The 19758-nt window shown below is 36.3% G+C and overlaps 1 protein-coding gene across 1 annotated transcript; it reads right to left on the reverse strand.

Moving 5' to 3' along the window:
- Window positions 1-13164: 13164 nt before the first annotated feature.
- On the reverse strand, window positions 13165-15101 carry LOC110822882 (SEC14 cytosolic factor family protein / phosphoglyceride transfer family protein). The gene is made up of 3 exons (XM_022053116.2): window positions 14198-15101; window positions 13980-14104; window positions 13165-13799 (listed from the first exon to the last, which is right to left on the reverse strand). Exons 1-3 carry the CDS (start codon window positions 14930-14932, stop codon window positions 13397-13399), a joined length of 1263 nt encoding a protein of 420 aa, XP_021908808.1. The 5' UTR covers window positions 14933-15101; the 3' UTR covers window positions 13165-13396.
- Between the last annotated feature and the right edge of the window lie 4657 nt (window positions 15102-19758).

A 19758-nucleotide genomic window follows, 5' to 3' on the forward strand; every position in this document is an offset into this window, starting at 1 on the left:
ACCATTTCAAACCTCAATAACTGTGCAACCAGCCTCTCTGTCTTTCTATTTGTCTTTTTTTCTTTAAACAAAATAAGTGTTAGCCTCCCAAGAAAGTGAGTCCTTAAAAGCAGGTAAGCAAGAAATGGGGAGTAAAGGAAAATTCATCAAATGGGATCTACGAGCACAACAATGTGATAGTCCGCAGCTCCCCAACGAAAAACCACGCTGCCAAACACAACTGAACCAAAAAATATAATATAAATTTAAATTAAAATACAATATAAGTTATTCATCTCTTGTACAATATGTAACATAATTTACATTATGAGGTTATAAAATTCTGTAGAGTCCACAATTGGACTAAAACTCACTAGATAAAACTAAAACATGAAATTCCTAATTTAGCTTTCTAAATTATCTTCCTCAGTCTGATTTGAAAAATTATTAGAATTTAAAAGAAATGAGCAAAATAACAGGTTCAGTAAGTATATCGAATAGATTACACCATAAGCATGTAACATACCAATATCCAGTCAATTAGAAATGTAAATTTTTTTGCCCTTTATATTTGACAACCATGAAATGCAGAGATATTTCAGTTCCTATCTCATCTCTCATTGTTCTCCTAACTTCAACTAGTTTTTTCTCATTACTATTCCCCTTTACTAGTTATCTTTCAAAATTTCTCTTTCTCATTATCCCTCTAATTTCTTTCCTTTCTTAATTCCCTAATTGTAACCACTCATATCTCACATTATTTTCACATCACATCTAGTTCTAAAACCATGCTCATCTATCAGGTTCTCTTTAATTCACATACTAAAATTTTTCACAAATTTTTGGTCAAATTGAGACATCTGTAATCTGTCAATAGATATCCATGATTCTGATTTTCCTCAACATAGTCATCAAATTAAAGGTATTAAAGTTTTAGAGTTTTTTTTAGATTAAACGGATGAATCCATTATCCAATTAGTATCATTGTGGGATTAGGATTTCTACTATGACAAGGGGATGCACTCACACAGTCAAAACATATATTGATCACAACAGTCCATCACTAGGTGACCTAGAACATAACACACACCTCATGTAACACCCAAAGATTTTTTTTTTTATTCTATTTTATTTTAATTTTTAATTTTGTTTATTTTATTTTATTTTAATAATTAATTTATAAGGTTTTAATTTAATTTAATTTAATTTAATAGAAATAAAAATAATAATAATAATAAAATAGGGTAAAATTTCTTTTGGGATTGAATTAAAATTGAATTTCGGAAAAAGTGGTGAAATTTTGGATTCTGTGGGTGTTTTTGAAAAGAAAATCGAAAACCGGAGGTCAAAACACAATTTAAAAAAATAGCACCATGTCAGCAGCTGTGTCAGCAGTCCGGTCAGCAGCTCCGGTCAACCAGGACACACCGCGTGGCAGGACGCTGACGCGAGAAGCCACACATGACGGAGATACGTGGGCGATCCGCATGCGTGCAATCGGACAGCCCAGATCCGTTCGTGCGCGCACGGACGGCCCATATCTCACGCGTGCGGACGGTCCAGATTTAATCACGGATGGACGGTCTTGATTTATTTCCAATTTAATCGCGATCGAATAGCACAGATTAAATCATGATGGACGGCTCAGATTAAAAGGGGAGGGTTATAAATAATCGCATCCACACCCAACCCCAAACCCTAGCCGCCAGAACCCTCGCCGAAGAAGTCGACCCAGCCACCGGAGATACCAGCCGCCGCCACCCGCCGCTGCACCGGAGAATTTTTTGGCCACCAAACGAGGTAAATTTTCTCCCCTTGGCTCGTTTTTCGATGCTGAACCTCCCTGTGGCCAAATCAGAGCCAAACCACCGGTCAATTAGCCAAAAAATACCGCCGCGGGTTTTCTCAATTTTTACCTTCGATTGAGGCACTTTCCGGTTCCCGTTCGATGTAATTTTTATACCACCGTGACCACCGTCCTTTTCTCTACAGGTTGACATGAGCAAAACACCAAACTGCAACTCGCGCCGGAGGAGCCGACGCACCCGAGAGCCCCGTCGCTGATAAGCCTCAGTTTTCTGTAATTGGCCGAAAGGGCCCTGGGTCTGATTTGAGATTTTTTGGGGACATGTGTAGGTACGGAAAGTGTGTTTCAATTTCTGAAAAAAATTTAAGGAATCTAGGGACTGCCCGTAGGCGCAGTGAGAACCCGATTTCAGACTCCAAAACAAGTAAGGATCTCTCACCCTATTTCCTATCACGGCATTAAAGCCTAATAAATGATAAAACGGAACTATTCATTGACTTCCCTGGATCGCAGGTGCAAAGAGATGAGGAGGGGGAGACCCTCACTAAACCGAGCAGCCCGGGATGATTCGCTTCGGGAGGATGTTGACAGAATATTTGAGATGCTCGAAAAGATCATTGCTGCTCAACAAGGTCGAGAGGAGAGAAGGGAATTACCCGACCCTCCCCCACTATCATAGTTTGAGCCACTGCTACAGCGAGCGGATCCCGAGCCACCCCGGCAAAAGCCTGCTCCTCCAAAGTACCACCCGGTACCACTGTCGCAGTATAATCTAGTGCATCTGCCACAGTATTGCCCGGCACCACCATAGTATGATCCGGTGCCCCCACTATATCAGTAGGTGCCACCACAGGGCCCCCCAATCTATCCTCAGCCCGGCCCAGTCCCTTTTCCACGGGACCCAGCTCATTCCCTGATTGACCTGGGCTACGTAGAGAGGTACAGGAGAGTAAACCATTCCACCTTTGCAGGGGAGTCCTCTTTCGAAGATGCCCAGTACTGGTTGGCGGAGACAGAGAAGGCTTTCAAGACCTTAGGAGTGGTTCCTGAACAGAGGGTTACTCTTGCTTCTTACATGCTGGTGGGGGAAGCAGATCGTTGGTGGGAGCTCAAGCAGACCACCCTGCCCACGCCTGTCACTTGGGAGCAGTTCCTAGCCGTCTTTCATGCTGAGTACCTCCCCGAGCACATTTGACATTTAAAGGAGACGGAGTTTGTTCAGCTAGTCCAGCGAAACATGACAGTGTTGGAGTATGCTCGTAAGTTCCTAGAGCTGGGCCGATACTCCCCTGAGACATTGATGGATGAGGCCAGAAAGGCTAGAAGGTTCCAGTGGGGCCTCCACCCAGAGATCAAGCGGCATTTGTTGGTACTAGAGCTCAAGACATATTCAGCTGTTCTGGCAAAGGCGCAGATCGTGGAGAGGAGTTTCAACACCCTTTCCCAGTCATCAGAGAGTCACAGACCCTCAGTTCTACCCCGCAGACCAGCACCTACTGCGCCTGTCCAACAAAATAAGAGGCCCAGATTGGCGATCCAAGCTCCCCCTCAGGCTCCAGGGGCAGTACATGGCAAGATCTATCAGCACTGCGGCAGGGATCACAGGGACCGACCATGCTATCGCCTCAACAACACTTGTCGTATATATGATAGTGCCCAGCACTATGTAAGAGAGTGCCCGAGGAACCAGAACCAAGAAAGACCTCCTTTTCAGGGCAGGATTTACAACCTCACCTAGCAGGATACCGACGCCGACACGGACGTGGTACAGAGTATGTACACTATCTGTGACCATATTGTTCATGTTTTATTTGACACTGGTTCATCACATTCATTTGTTTCACATGTTTTTGCATCCAAACTTAATGTATCACCTGATAAATTTGATTCAATGTTATTTATGTCTACTGCTGGGGGTGAAACACTATTAGGGAAAGTTGTCTACAGGGCTTGTGCCATGGAGATAGCAAATAGGAAACTGAGTGTAGACCTAATAGGGTTAGACACAGGGGATTTTGATGTAATTTTATGGATGGATTGGTTAGCGGCGTATCACGCCACCATAGATTGCTTTAACAAGAAGATTGTATTCAATCTTCCTAATGATGAGTCATTTACAAATTAATAAAATCATTTTATACTTATTCCTTGATGGCAAATTTTCTTAATTTTCAAGTATTTTAATCTTGCTATTGTCTCTAACTAGGCAAGCCCAAGAAGGAAATTTATATCCAAGAGATTTCGGTAGTCCGAGACTTTCCAGATGTGTTTCCGAACGAACTGCCCGGACTGCCAGTGGACAAGGAAGTTGAGTTCACTATAGACCTACAACTAGGCACCCAGCCCATTTTGGTTGCTCCTTACCGCATGAGCCGCGTTGAGATAGAAAAGCTGAGGAAACAGATCACTGAATTGCAAGACAGTTATTTTATTAGACACAGTGTGTCTCCTTAGGGTGCCGGAGTCACGTTTGTCAGAAAGGGAGATTGAACGTTGAGACTGTGTATTGATTACAGAGGATTGAACAATGTCACAATCAAGAACAAATATCCCTTCCCCAGAATTAACGACATCTTCGATCAGCTACAGGGTGCGCAGGTCTTCTCTAAAATAGACCTGCGATCAGGTTACCATCATGTGAAAATAAGAACATAAGACATCCCCAAAACGGCCTTTCGAACCAAGTACGGACACTATGAGTTCCTGATCATGCCATTTGGACTAACCAACGCCCCGTCCATCTTTATGGACCTGATGAACAGGGTCTTCAGAGAATTCTTGGATTAATTTGTTATTGTGTTCATTGATGACATCTTGATATATTCAAAAAGCAGAGAAGAGCATACTCACCACCTAGCCCAAGTTTTGCAGGATCTCAGAAAGAAGAAGTTATATGCAAAGTTGAGTAAGTGTGGATTCTGGCTTGAGCAGATCACCTTCCTAGGACACATCATATCGAAGGAAGAAGTATCAGTGAATTCCGAAGAGGTTGAAGCAGTACTTGGCTGGGAAAAGTTGACATTACTCAAGGAGATCCGTAGCTTCCTTGGAATGGCAGGTTATTGCCGCAGGTTCATCGAAGGATACTCTAGTCTAGCGGCACCCCTAACCCAGCTCACAAAGAAAAATGCCAAGTTTGAGTGGAATGAGGACTGTGAGAGAAGTTTTTCAAAATTAAAGGAGCGGCTGACCACTGCACCCATACTGGCTTTACCGAGTGGATCGGGAGGATATACAGTTTATAGTGATGCCTCCTATCTAAGCCTTGGTTGTGTCCTGATGTAGCATGGGAAGGTCATAGCCTATGGGTCCAGACAGTTAAAGAATCATGAGAAGAATTACCCCACCCATGACTTGGAACTTGCCACAATCATACACGCCTTAAAAACCTAGCGCCATTATTTATACGGAGAGACCTTCCAGATCTATACCGATCATAAGAGTCTGAAGCACATATTCACTCAAAAGGATCTCAACATGCGTCAGATAAGGTGGATGGAACTCCTTAAAGACTATGATTGTGATATTTTGTATCATCCGGGTAAGGGCAACGTGGTGGCAGATGCCCTCAGTAGGAAAAGTGCAGGTATCTTAGCCCACTTAATGGTTTCAGAACGTAGGCAAATTGGGGCCACACAATAGGTTCGGCTTCAAGACCTGAAGAGAGTCGCATGTTTGGGCCGTCTGACTGTCCAGCCCGAGTTAATACAGAGAATAAAGGAAGCTCAGTCAGTCGACCCCACCCTAGTAGCTCGTAAGAATGATGCAGAACAGAGAGCGAGCTCAGAATTCTGAGTCTCTGCTAATGGGTTACTCTGGTTCCAGGACAGGGTGTGTATTCCAGACGATAGTGAATTAAAGAGAGATATCATGACAAAGTCCCATAGCTCTAAGTTTGTCATGCATCCCGGAAGCACCAAAATGTACCAAAGCATGCGACTTCAGTTTTGGTGGAATGGGATGAAGAGGGACATAACTGACTTTGTATCTAAATGCTTGGTATGTCAGTAGGTCAAGGCAGAGCATCAACGCCCAGGTGGGTTACTTCAGCCCTTACCGATCCCGGAGTGGAAGTGGGAACATATCGCTATGGACTTTGTAACGGAATTTCCCAATGCACATTCAAGACATGACGTCATCTGGTAATTGTTGACCGGCTTACCAAGTCTTCCAACTTCTTGGCCATCAGGATGACCGATCCCTTGAACAAGTTGGCAAGAAGGTATATCCGGGAAATAGTCAGATTGCATAGAGTTCCAGTGACAGTGGTATCCGACAGGGACCCCAGGTTCATTTCTCGGTTTTTGAGTAGCTTTCAACAGGCCATGGGAACAAAGCTGTCTCTCAGTACTGCCTTCCATCCTCAGACGGATGGACAATCAGAAAGGACAATCCGTACACTTGAGGATATGCTCCGAGCTTTTGTTCTTGACTCTAGGGGCTATTGGGACGACCATCTACCCTTGATAGAATTTGCCTACAACAACAGTTACCAAGCGAGCATTGACATGGCTCCGTATGAGGCGTTATATGGGCGCCCATGCAGATCACTGATTTGTTGGGAAAAAGTGGGCGACAGAAAATTTTTCGGCCCAGAGTTGGTGGTTGAGACCACGTCTAAAATAGTTAAAATCAGAAAGAACATTCAGACGGCTCAGAGCAGGCAGAAGAGTTATGCGGACACCTGGAGAAGAGATTTAACGTTTGAACTAGGCGACCGGGTGTTCCTTAAGGTCACTCATTTCAAAGGAATTAGTAGGTTCGGCATGAGGGAAAAACTGAACCCCCGATTTATTGGACTATATGAAGTCTTGGACAGGATTAGTACTGCCACCTACAAACTAGCACTGCCTCTAGAGCTCTCTAAGGTCCACAATGTGTTCTATGTATCCATGCTACGTAAGTACAACCCGAACCCCTCTCATGTCTTGGCTCATGAACCGCTTCCACTCCAAGAGAACTTATCTTATGAGGAAGTACCAGTCGGTATCACGGACTGAAAGAGCAGAATATTCCGCAACCGGAAGATATAATTTGTAAAGGTAATGTGGCAGAACCATTCGCCAAGGGAAGCTACCTGGGAGCTAGAATCAGACTTTAAAGCCCAGTATCCCCATTTGTTCGACTAAGAATAAGAGGCAAATTTGGGGAAGCAAATTTCTTTAAGGGGGGGAGAGTTGTAACACCCAAAGATTTTATTTTTATTTTTATTTTTAATTTAATTTAATTTAATTTGGAATTTTGTTTATTTTATTTTATTTTAATAATTAATTTATAAGGTTTTAATTTAATTTAATACAAATAATAATAATAATAAAATGGGGTAAAATTTCTTTTGGGATTGAATTAAAATTGAATTTGGAAAAATGAGGTGAAAATTTAGATTCTGTGAGTGTTTTTGAAAAGAAAATCGAAAATCGGGGGTCAAAACGTAATTTAAAAAAATAGCACCACGTCAGCAGCCGCGTCAGCAGCCTGGTCAGCTGCCCCGGCCAACCAGGACATGCCGCGTGGATATTAGTAGGCTGATAAAAGAGGAAAATTGTTGCTTGGTGATTGAAATACAAAAGCATGATATGTGTTATGTTACAGAGTGTGCGTGATCTTATGATATTTATAATATAATTGTTTTCATAAATTGTTTTCATGAATCTCACCGAGGTAGGTGAACAGTAAAAGATTTTATTATTGATAAATGAGTTTGTTATAAATTATGCTCCATTGGTCGTTTTTGTTTTCTACCAACCTTTACTTCTGTGACAGTGAGATAGTGTGATGTCTTTACTGGGCTAGTGTAACTCATTCCTTACTTAACCATTTCAGATCAGGAGTACTTGGTTTTCGAGCCCGTTCTGCAGGAAGACGGTGAGTAGAAGCCAAAGAATTTATTAGTTTTTCTTATAGCATTCATTCATAGTATTTCCTTTAAGTTAGTTTATTCTTTCATACATTTAATTGGTTTTAGTTATTGTGTAAGGGATGTTAATCATAATCTATTTTATTTCGCTTCCGCACTTAGAATAAATATATATATTTCCTTTTAATTTCTGGGGCCGTTACACCTCAACCACATTTAGAAGGGTTTCCATCCACCCAATGATAGGGTTCACCACACCGCTGAATTTCAGTCATACTAATCTTAAACGGATTAACTCTAAATTTTCATTTCTTCCAAGTTTTTATTTTGTTTTGTTTTTTCCTATTCTAGTTAAGATTGATATTTTTATTTTTGTAAGAGACTAATTATATTCCCTAGAGACTATGTACACTTCCTTAATTGATCATGCTCTATCTTTCCCACTATTCTTATTCTCACTGTTTGTCTCGTTGCCATCCTCATGGAACTATTCATTGACTTCCCTTAATCATACACTATCACGTTTATTATAATTTATTTAGTTGTCATTTTGTTTATTATTTATATTTTAGTACTTTTATTATTTTTAACTTTTTAATTTTATTAATTTTATTTAGAATTCCTAATTTTATTTAAGAATGTGTATTTTTTTGTGTTGATCTTATTTTCTCTATGAGAGTCATTTTATGTGTTCATGATCTTATTGATAAGTATGCACTATTATTAATATTCTACTCAGTATTTCACTCATCATACCATTAAACATCAACCATCAACCATCATACATTATTTAAAATATACAATCTTCATTCAACAATTAAGCAACAAGCAAATGACAAATTAATTCAATTTTTCAATTTCTTTCACTTACTTGATTATCAATCCTGATTTCTTAATTTTATAAATCTTACTCAAAACTTAATTAGGTTTTTATTTGAAAATATTTTTGAAACATTCGAATGTAGTTTCAAAATAGCTACTAAATATACTTACAGACTTTGTGGATAAAGGATTCTGATTTGAATTCCTGTAACACCCCGTTTTTTTTTCCTTTTTCCTCTTTTCATGTCTAATGGCGTAATTAAAACAATCAATTCCATAATCAAATCAGTCATGCATATAGAAACACTATCACGATCTCATATTCAATATTAAGATAAACCTATAATCATGCACGAGACATTGCATGCAATACAACCGTACTCACTATCTACACTACTATCAACTTTTACACACTCAATCTGTCAAAGAAAAGAAAATTTTTATCCTGTCGCTCTATACACTAGGTTCAGACACCAGTAACTTCGATCCGAACTCTGTTCCTACATCATCTGTAAAGAATAAAGAATGAGTCCATATAACTCAGTACAATAAGAATCAAGTTACAGGTATGAGATGCAACAATATAAAACCCCATACTTCTACCTATATTTCATTACTTAACCCAAGCCCCACCTTACTATCACTATGGAACTACTCAGGGCTAAAGCTCACCCCGGTATCTCAACGATCATACCAATCAAGGGTGACCGTCCCCCAACGCCACCCCAAGCATACCAACATTGTCACCCGCCACCAAAATCGACGACCACCATCCGCCTCTCGATCCCTACTAGGCCACGCACGCACACCATTATCATTCACTCTCGTCACCAACATCGGCGACCATCATCCACCTACTGACCCCTAATGGGCCACACACACACAATGATCATTCTCTCCCGTCACCAACATCGACGACCATTAGCCACCTCTCGACCTCTAATGGGCCACACACACACAGTTATCATTCTCTCCCGTCACCAATATCGGTGACCTAGCCCCCTATCCGTCGGGATCTGCCGATTAACACCACTATCGGTGGCCAAACTACTCTCTCTACTCGTAACCACCAATGTCGGCGTTCCCCCTATAGTGTATCCAGTAATATTTAACATGCACATAACCACAAATTCCCCTTGTCGACCACTAAGGCACGGCAACCTATATGTAATTTCCCACCATGCAAGCTCCACAGGTCTCCCTTTCCTACTCTCTAATTTCCCAGCATACCTCTACTCTCAACCCCGTTTTCCTTTCTTCTGTTTGCACTAATCCCAACCTCCCACTGCTCCTCGTTCTCCCTCTTCCTACGGCATACTTTAAGTGTTCCCACTCACACCGCGTTCCTCATTCTCTCTCCTTCCGCGGTCTCCTACAGGCATGCCCACACAAATCTGCTCTCTCTTACCAATCTCAACGACCACACTCCTCCCCCTCACAGACCTCACTCACACCGCATTCCCTCTCCGTCACAGACTTCACTCATACTGACTACTCCTTCTCTCTATCCCCCTTGGTGCTCATCTGGTCCTACTCTCTCACAAAGCCCTAGTAATCACACTCCTCTCCCTCACGAACCTCACTCACACTTCACACTCACTACATTACCGACTTCACTCACTCCACCTACTCCTTCTCTCTCTTCCCTCGGTGCTCCTCGAACCTACTCTCTCTCGCAAGGCTCCTAACAATCACACTACTCTCCCTCATAGACCTCACTCACGTTGCAAATCCTTCTCTCTCCTAACCTTCACTCACTCCGCATCCCTACCTCTCTTTCAGACCTCACTCCCACCACCATCCTCTTTCTCTCTCCTCCTGCGATGGTCACACAGACTGACTCTCTCTCACACATCTCACTCACACCACAAATCCTTCTCTCTCCCAGCCTCCACTCACTCCGCATTGCTACCTCTCTCTCAGACCTCACTCACACCGTCATCCTCCTTCTCTCTCTCCCCCCGCAGTGCTCATGCGGACCTACTTCCTCTCACATACCTCACTCACCGCACACTTACTCCCTACACGGCCTCCTCCGTACACTGCCACCTCCATATGCATTCACAAATAAACACTACACCTTTAACCAAGCCAAATCTTTCATCAGCATTCCAATCCTAAATCCACACATGAAATTGAATCTTTACTGTACCTCTCACTTCCATCTTTCTTCCTTCTGCTGATCGCGCTATCACCGTCCGCGGTCTCCTTCTATCTCCCGTCTCGCTCCTCTCCGCTCCGATTCCCTTCTCTCTCTTTTTGGAACCTTCTTTCCTTTCTTCTTTCTCCTTCCCGTTCTCTTCCTTCTCTGTTTTTCTCTTTTCTTTCTTTTTTTTTCTTCTCTTTTTCTTTCCTTCCCCGTCCTCTATTTATATCCCACCAGCTTCCTCAAAACGACGTCGTTTCCCCCCTCTTTTTTTTTCAATTATTACAATTCCAAACATCATCCAAATATTAACAGAAACCTGCACAGCAACTAAACCTTCTCAAGTTTGCGATGAACCCAAGAGTTTCATGCAATCATATTGTATGTCTATCTCGTTTCTACAACTATTCAAGATATTAAAGTGATCATTCAATTTAACTTTTCTTTATTTTGTCTATTTGATTAATTATATAATTTTGTAAATAATACTTTTTTATCATTATATTAATTTTGCTTTAATTAATTGATAATTTCTTTTTAATTTATTTTATCTATTATTTATTTAATTCTAAAAGAAATCATCAAGAATATTCTTTTTCTATTTTCTTAAATTATTTTCTTATATTATCTATTCTATTCAAAACAAAATTTATTAATTTGTTTACGTATTTATTAAATTAAAATGATTTCCAAAATTTATTTCTTTTAATATTTTAAATTATCTTTACTTAAGTATTATAGGTTAAAGGCTAAATTAATGTAACTATCAATTACTTATCCAATCAATTTTAATTCTTATTAATTATTTATTCAATCAAATTCAATTCTCCTTAATTTTGTATTCAATTAAATTCAACTCTCCTAACCATCATAATTTACCTGATTCTTAATCTAAGTTTTAATTTATTTATTATTCTCCCATATATATGTACACACATACATATGCTTATATATTTATATACACACAACATATACTCATTTATTATGTACATATTTATATATATATATATATCATTTTATTTTTATTTTTATTTATTTTATACGATACAATTATGTAATTATAATTATAAAACTTATAACATTACTATATATATATATGTAAAATCTCCCTCCATTACCATTTATTTTTATAACATATGTTTATATATTGTGTTAATCTTACTTATCTTTATTAAAATTCATTTCTATATATATAAACTATACCTACATATATTATTATATTAAACACAAATACACCATACATACTTATATCTATATTAATAGTACACACACATTTTTTTAATCTAAATTTATTCATTTATCATATTCTTCTACTCTTATAATTTTTAATATTTTCTAAGTTAATTAATTTTCTTAACTTTTTTTTAAATTTAATTTTATTACTTGATTGATTTCATTTTAAATAATGTTCTAGTTCTTAAATAAATTATTTTACATATATTTTTTAATTTTTTCCCTAATTTTACAAATAAAATTTGGAGTCCGATTTCGAAACTGTCACAGACAATGACGTCAGTTTCAACCAAGAAAACCGCCACTAGCAAAGCACTGTTGGATCAAGACTCGATGGAGGTCGCCGAGTTTTGTTCTCAGAGATTTGTTTGGTTGTTTCAGCATTAATGGCGGCTGCGGTGTTTTTCATCAACTGGGTTTTTTGGGCCTCTGTACTGGCTTGCGCAAGAACAATGTTCTGGGCAATCTTCTAGGACCCAGTTCATTATTAATTAAAACTGATGTATTAATTTATTAATTAATCATTAATAATATTATTTTAAAAATGCTGACATGGATAATGGTGCGGTGCCCATGTTAATAAATTTAAAATAAATATATACCTGATTTGCTGATATCATGTAAATTATATTTGAAAATTTTTAAAAAATAGTATAGAAAAAAAGTAATAATATATTTGTTTTGCAAATATGATTTTAGTTAATAATAACCAGGTAATTAACCCTTAAAAAAATCTGAGAATTTTTATATTTTATGTCACATTGTCAAAATTCTCTCTTAAATTTGAGATTAAAATGTTGAAAAATAAAAAGAATTTTGGCCTCTGTCACTGTGGCTTGCATCATAAATTTGCTTTTACAAAGTTTTCTTCATCGTGAAACACAACCAGTTTGCACAGACAAGACACGCTGCCCTGCAAGATTCCGCACATTCAAAAAGCTGCATATTTTCTCTTCCTACTTTGACACGTTTTTATTTTTTTATTCTTTTTCCTTTTTCCCCACTTCAATTTTAATTAATGCCCAATGTGCTCTACACACAATTTCATTTTCATTCTCCAAATTCCACTCTACCAATATATTTATATATATATATATGTGTATATATATATATTAAACAGTGGTGAGAGGAGAGAATGAGAAACGCTGCAGTCACAGGCAAAAACCCAAGTCCATTAACATTGACCTCTTTAAGTATTTCACAAGTTGTGACTTTCAATTCTAAACGCCCGTGACCTCAAAATTCATTCCTTTTTCATATCCCAGCAAGAAAAATCCCATTCTCCAACATCCTCATTTCTCACACCACCAACATAAGACCTTTATGCAAAGTTAACCTGCTTTTCCTTTATATATATATATATATATATTAAATCATCAGTAGCCCTAATAATCATTACCAACATCTTTATACATCACATTACTACTACTATACTATATTACTCAAGCTTCATACCCATAGATTAGATTCAGAAACTCAAATTTAAAAATAAATAAATAAAACCCAAAAAGAAATAGCTCAAATGAAACCTTGTTGTTGTTGTTGTGAGAAACTAGACAAGGGTAGATTTGCGGACGATGTAACGATAAGCAGCAACCTTCTTCTTCCTAGAAGCAGTGTTATCAACAGAGAGTATCATCTTCCCTGCTTCTCTCGGCGTGAATGAGTTGTGAACTGCTTCATCTGACGAGCTCATCTTCCTGGGTTTCTCTACGGCTATGGCGTAGCTACCTTCTTCGTTTGGCACGAACTCTGCGCTGTACTCCAGATCCCATCCTCCTACAACTATGTCCCATGTTATTGTAGCACCACCCTCAATCCCTTCTATTTGAATGTTCACTTTCTCTCCCCCCTTTATGGTGAACTCGGATGCGGGTTTGGGTGGACCGTTCTGTAAGTCACTTGGTCTACTTAATCCACCATACTGTATTGGAACATCTTCAGGCCTTATAAACCTGGTTTGGCATCTCGCCAGAGACAAGTTACAATATAAAAATGAGAAAAAGTACCAGTTCCAGTTCAACTAAAAACCAAAATAGAGATGGTAAAAAGCCAACAGGGAACCCAAAAGACAAATTTGGAAACTTGTACTAGTTAAAGGAAAAATTTCCCACTACCATATGAAAGAAACTCACTTGTAAAGTGTCTCTGCAGCATTTCCTTCCTTAGAGATCACGAACTTGCTCTTAGTTCGCTGAGTGAGGAACGGACTAAACATTGAATACAGTACGCTGAAGTACCATGGTACATTGATGAATATCTAAACCAGAAATTCCCCAGAATAAGTTGAAAGGAAATAGATGAGGAAAGTTGATTACAGATAAAGTAAAACAAGAGCACATATAATATATACCTTTCGAGCTACCATTTCAGGGTAATTATCTTGAAACAGAGACAGGATGTGATTAGAAGCAACTCTGAGCTCTCTCTTGGGCATATCTTTGAGATCAGTCACCTGGATAATGGAGTTAACTCCTCCAGGTTTAAAATGCAGGAGATTTATGCCTCTCTCAAGTACTTGAACCCTCCATCTAAGAAACTTTTTTAGCTTCTCCTCGTCTCCGAAGATCCTCTCGTACATATCCTTGTCTCTAAACACTCCATATGCATTATAGCATACAGGATGCCCCTCTCTGTCATAACCATGCATGTACGCCACCAAACCTTCAAGCTCCTTGAACCCCAGGTCCTCCTCTACGACACCGTCTGCCCCAAACTCTCTCCTCCAAGTCAAGCACTTGTCCAACATGTGAAACGAGTCGTTCACCCTGAAGTCCCTGGCTCGCAAGAACTTCAATAGTATGACATCGGCTTTATCATTGCCACCCAACAAAGGAATGCCCCACATGGAGCAGTCTTCAGACCCATAGGAAGCCATAAGCTTGTCCTTCAGCTCTTGCAGTGCTTTCCTCTCCGAGGACTTGAGGTGAGAGACGAAGTAGGTATCCTCCTTGAAGGAAGTAGAGCGAAGAGTGGCGGCCTCCATTAAAGTAGTGACGAAGCTCTTCTTGTAAGGCTTTGGCGAGGCCTCCGGAAGTTCTTGCAGAGGAGTTTTCTGTTGGAGGAACATGGGAGATGAGGCTTCCATGAATGGATGCTTTGAGAGAGACCCAAATGGAATCTCCGCTACAAAAATGCAGATCTTCAACAGGCTCTGCGTTACGTAAACAAATGCAGACTGGAGGTTTCGAGAACTTGATTCACGGATTCTCTGCGGCGCAGAGGTTTGCTGAAGTTTTGCTTGCAGAGCAAGGGAAAGCGATTACTAGTACAGAAAAAGAAACCAAACAGTAGGTAATTAAGAGAGAAAATAGAGAAAGAGGGAGATGAGCCGCGATTTTCGTTTGAACATTCAAAAGCGGCTTAAAAAGGAGTAAATTGGGGCAAATTTGGAATCTTTGGCAAGTGATTTCACTCGCTATGATGAGCGCGTATAACGTTAGCATGTATTGGAGCTCGAGCTGAGACAAGCCTAGCCTAGCCTAGCCGAGCCGTACCCAGCCAAGTGATTATCTCTGTACGGACAAAATTTGCAGAAGGGTGGCTTGTAAAGAAGGCGATAATAATTGAGGATAGAGTGGGGCAAGTAGCTGAGCACGGGGCTTTTTTGGTTGGGTTAGGGTCTAAATCCCGGGACCCACAAAGTGACTGGTTTTTCTCTGTGGGGCCCGCTCTCTCCTACACGCCTCCCAAGCTCGAATTTCGGGCGCCAACAGATCTCGCCACTCACACCACCCCAGTAAGGCACATTTCTCTCCCAGCCAAAACACTCGAAGAAAAAATAAACGAAACTTGAAATAAAAATTGGGAATGTTTAATTTTTAATTTTGGATTAAACCCAAATTGGTAAATTAAATAAATAAAATATTAATTGAAAAATAATTTAATGGAAAGGTGGAGAATGAGATATATAGGGCCTAAAAATATATTTTCCATATTAATGATTGTTAAAACAGCAGAATCTAGTGTGGCAGGAGATGAGAAGACATAGATAGAGACACAAATGTGAAAGGGCGGAAGAAATAGGAAAGCATGAAACATCGTTATCAAGCCAATTTCAAGGCGCATAAATCTAGGCCGCTGATCTCATCATCATGATTGATTGGCCTATATATAGTCTCATCATCACACGGCTAATAATAACCCTATATCAACCACGTTCCAATTGCTGATTTATACTCTTTATGCAGTTTCAGACAATTTCCTTTGATTCCTATTAATTTTGCTAATTGGTATTTTTAAAGGATAATTAATTGATTACAACGTGCCCTTAATTCGTGGAATGTGAAAATCACATTTTTCTTTTGTTTTCTTTTTTGATTCAATGATCTAACTTTTTTCTGCCCAAAAGAATTAAAAAAAAAAAAAAAACAAGGTGGGATAATTTATCAAAGCCATAGGACTTGAAAAGGCATTGAGACACTTTCGGGCCCACTTTTGAGGGGGGGAAGCCCCGAAATTTTTGCATTGGATTCCAGTTTATAATGTTAAACAAATCAAGGATGCAAAACGGCAACTTGTTTTGTCGTCTAGGGGTTTGCTTATGTTTTACATTTGATCATATTATATATCTTATTGTTTTTAAGTATATTAATCATTTTACCCACTTCACCCCTTTACTTTTTTGAATTTCTTAAATTGTAAAAAAATGTGGTTTTGCTGCTATTGGATTAGCCAAGGTGATAAATTTTGAAGAATGAAGAACACGTTTTCCCTGTTTTTGACTTCCATCATTCGGTTTTATTTGGATACACAGGGAATAATAATTATAACTAAGGTTTTACTTCTTATATCACATTCAATTTTATGTATGCAATGCAGTTTATTTTAATATTTGTATTTAGTTTAACTAAAAAATTATAAAAAAAAATTAATATGTAATCTGAATTCTATTTTGAATTATGGAGTAAGCCAACATTTACCATAGTTTTGTGTGAGTTACTGAATTAATTTCGAAAAATAGCTTATTTGTTATAACATAATCTAGATTTATTATTTTTATAAATAAATATTTATTTTTTGTATAATTAATACATATGTAAACATTCTATACCAACAAATTTTGTTATTTTTCAAAAAATAATTCAATCATCATTATTTAATAAATAAATATTTTAAATGAAAATCATGTAATAATATAACTAATAATGTTGATTTTATATAGAATACCAACTACTTATCATGTTGTTTGCCTGCACTTTTCTGATTATAATTTATGTGATGTTATATTATTTTGTAATTAAATAAGAAAATTTGAATGAATCAAAATAAAAGTTAAAATTTGTTTACATAGATAAACATAAAAACAAGTTTCACATATTTTTCAAAAATTGCTTATGCTTTTAAATATATATATATATATATGTGTAAATGATTTCTTTAAAAAATTATCCTCTTATAAATTATTTAATTGAATACTACCTTATTATTTTGTTAATGAAACTATAATTGCCATCATCACTCCACCATCTTCTTCATTATTTGCCTCTATAGTACATTAGCATACACTTGATTGTGGTGGTTGTTCACGTGTCTTTTATGTATTTTATTCATAAACTATTTCATCAACTGCGTGTTCGATTATCTTACCGGTCTCTTACTTTATATTTAATCATCAATTTAATAACTTTTTTTATTTTAATCGTTTCTAATCATTTATTATATTTTATACAGTTATTTTCACGAAAAATAACATAATTTTTAACTATTATTGAGTCAAATATTAAAAAAATTATAAGAACGTTGAGTTAGGTTGAATGTTCGACTTATATTGTGTTCTACAGTAACCCAATATTGAATGGTTAAGTTAGATTGTGAACATCATAAAGTGTTGAATTTATATTATAATTAAGTGTACAATATAAGATGAGTTATCTATTCGACGAATAAATATTAACTCAAAATTAAAAGATTAAGTACGAAAACATAAATTGGGAATCACTAGATGATTCAATAAAGAACTTGGATGATATTAATTTACAAGTGTGATTCATGCTTATTGGCTTGGTATAGTCTTTATAGTGTATGAATAATGGTATCGTGTAAGTATAATAGTAAAGTTGACCACCACATATCAAAACAATTATTTAAAAACTTTTAAGAAAAAAAACAATAGGAGGGCAATAAAATTAAAAGTACAAAAGTTCATTGCATATGTGTTTAATTTTTATAACAAAATGATTATATAATCTAGAGACGTAATAATCTTAATTATAATTATAATTAAATGTAATTAACAGATATTTTATTTTTGAGACTCCCAACCATTGAAACACACAATCTTCTTCTTCTTCCTTTTTTTTTTCCCTTTTATCCAGTGAAACAACAAACGTTCTGCTCCACCCATCACATATTGCATCTGTATTCACTTCAGAACAAAAAAAAAAAAAAAAAGAAAAAGAAATGATGACATTTGATATAAAGTGGAGGGGTCAGCATATATACATGGGAAATCGAGAAAAGTAATTTCTTTAACTTTTGTTTTGTTGGTTTACTTTTGACTTGGTTAAATACTCTTTAATCATCAGATTACAAAAAGCTAACCACTGTCTTAATTTCTAATTATCCTTTTGATTAATGGCGTTTAAACTTGAAGCCAGCTTAAAACATAATTATAGTGACTGATCAATTTCTTTCAGCTGGGCTTCAAAGTTATGAGGTAGATTTCCACACCTCTTACCGTGCAGACACGGCCACGCTCTTTGTTTTCTTCTCATTTTCCATATGATCTGATATATCCCCCTTGTCGGGGTGGGGAAAAAAAAAAATCTCTATAATCCAAATTAAATAAATTAATATGAGCAAAATTATAATAATCATGCTATATTATTTAAACAATTAATGTTTACACCAAATTACACGCTGTTCAAACGTTATTTAAAACGTAAAATTTATTATTTTATAAAATATAACAAGTTGACATTAACCACTTGTAAAGTTAAATTTAACAAATTTATAGTTTAACTCCCTACTATTATAATATAAAGTTAAAAGTGATTAAATTGAATTTCGTTTTAATACTTTATTATATTTGTAATGAATTTAACAATTAAATTTTTATGGTTTTAAGTGATTTTAACGAGTTAATATTTATGATTAATTAATTAAAAAATTATATATAAGAAATAATATTTTTGTTAGTAAAAAATAATATTTAATTTTTTATATTTTTATCTTATCTGAAAGTAATATTATAATATTAATTTTATTTTATTTTTAAAATTTATTATATATTATAATTAAACATTATCAATACGTAATGTTTGATATTAATGATTATAAAACCAAATACATGTTTTCTTTTACAAATAACTTATATCTAGATAAATTAAAATATTAATTATCACAATAGTTATTTTACTTATTATCAGAAATTGTAAAATCAAATATATTTTATATATTAATAATTCTAACTTTTTCATACGAATAAATAAAAATATTAAAAAAATATGTGTAATTTATATATTAATAATTATAAATGTCAACATATTTTTTTATCTAAATACATAAAAATACTCAACAAATTCTAAAGAATTAATCACAACAATTTGTTTTAAATACTTTTGTAACGTGTTATTGTATTTAATCCATATACTAATAATTATAATTTTAAATATACATTATTGCACATAAATATAGATGTTTATACTAAATAAACATATATGTTATTGCATATAAATAGATGATAATGATAAATAAATATAAAATAGTAACATTTTCTCGTATAAATGACAGTTGTGTAAATTAAAAAAAAAAATCAATTGAATTCTAGTTGCTATTAAATATTAATTTGCACCTTAATATTATCGTACATAGGTTAGTGATAATAAATCTAAGTATACATTTTTATAAATAAATGACAATATTATATCAATTAAAAACTCTTATTTTTTTTTTTTTACGAAACTATAATTT

This window comes from Carica papaya, chromosome 8 (genome assembly GCF_054855325.1).
Source record: "Carica papaya isolate Zhongbai chromosome 8, ASM5485532v1, whole genome shotgun sequence".
Taxonomy (NCBI): domain Eukaryota; kingdom Viridiplantae; phylum Streptophyta; class Magnoliopsida; order Brassicales; family Caricaceae; genus Carica; species Carica papaya.

What these genes read in the sequence shown, in the direction of transcription:
- LOC110822882 (XM_022053116.2), bottom strand. Translation starts at nt 14,932, where the DNA reads ATGGAAGCCTCATCTCCCATGTTCCTCCAACAGAAAACTCCTCTGCAA. An exon ending in CTGAAATGGTAGCTCGAAAG is followed by an intron (nt 14,105 to 14,197) that starts GTATATATTATA and finishes TTTCTGGTTTAG; the next exon opens with ATATTCATCAATGTACCATG. An exon ending in GCTGCAGAGACACTTTACAA is followed by an intron (nt 13,800 to 13,979) that starts GTGAGTTTCTTT and finishes ATGCCAAACCAG; the next exon opens with GTTTATAAGGCCTGAAGATG.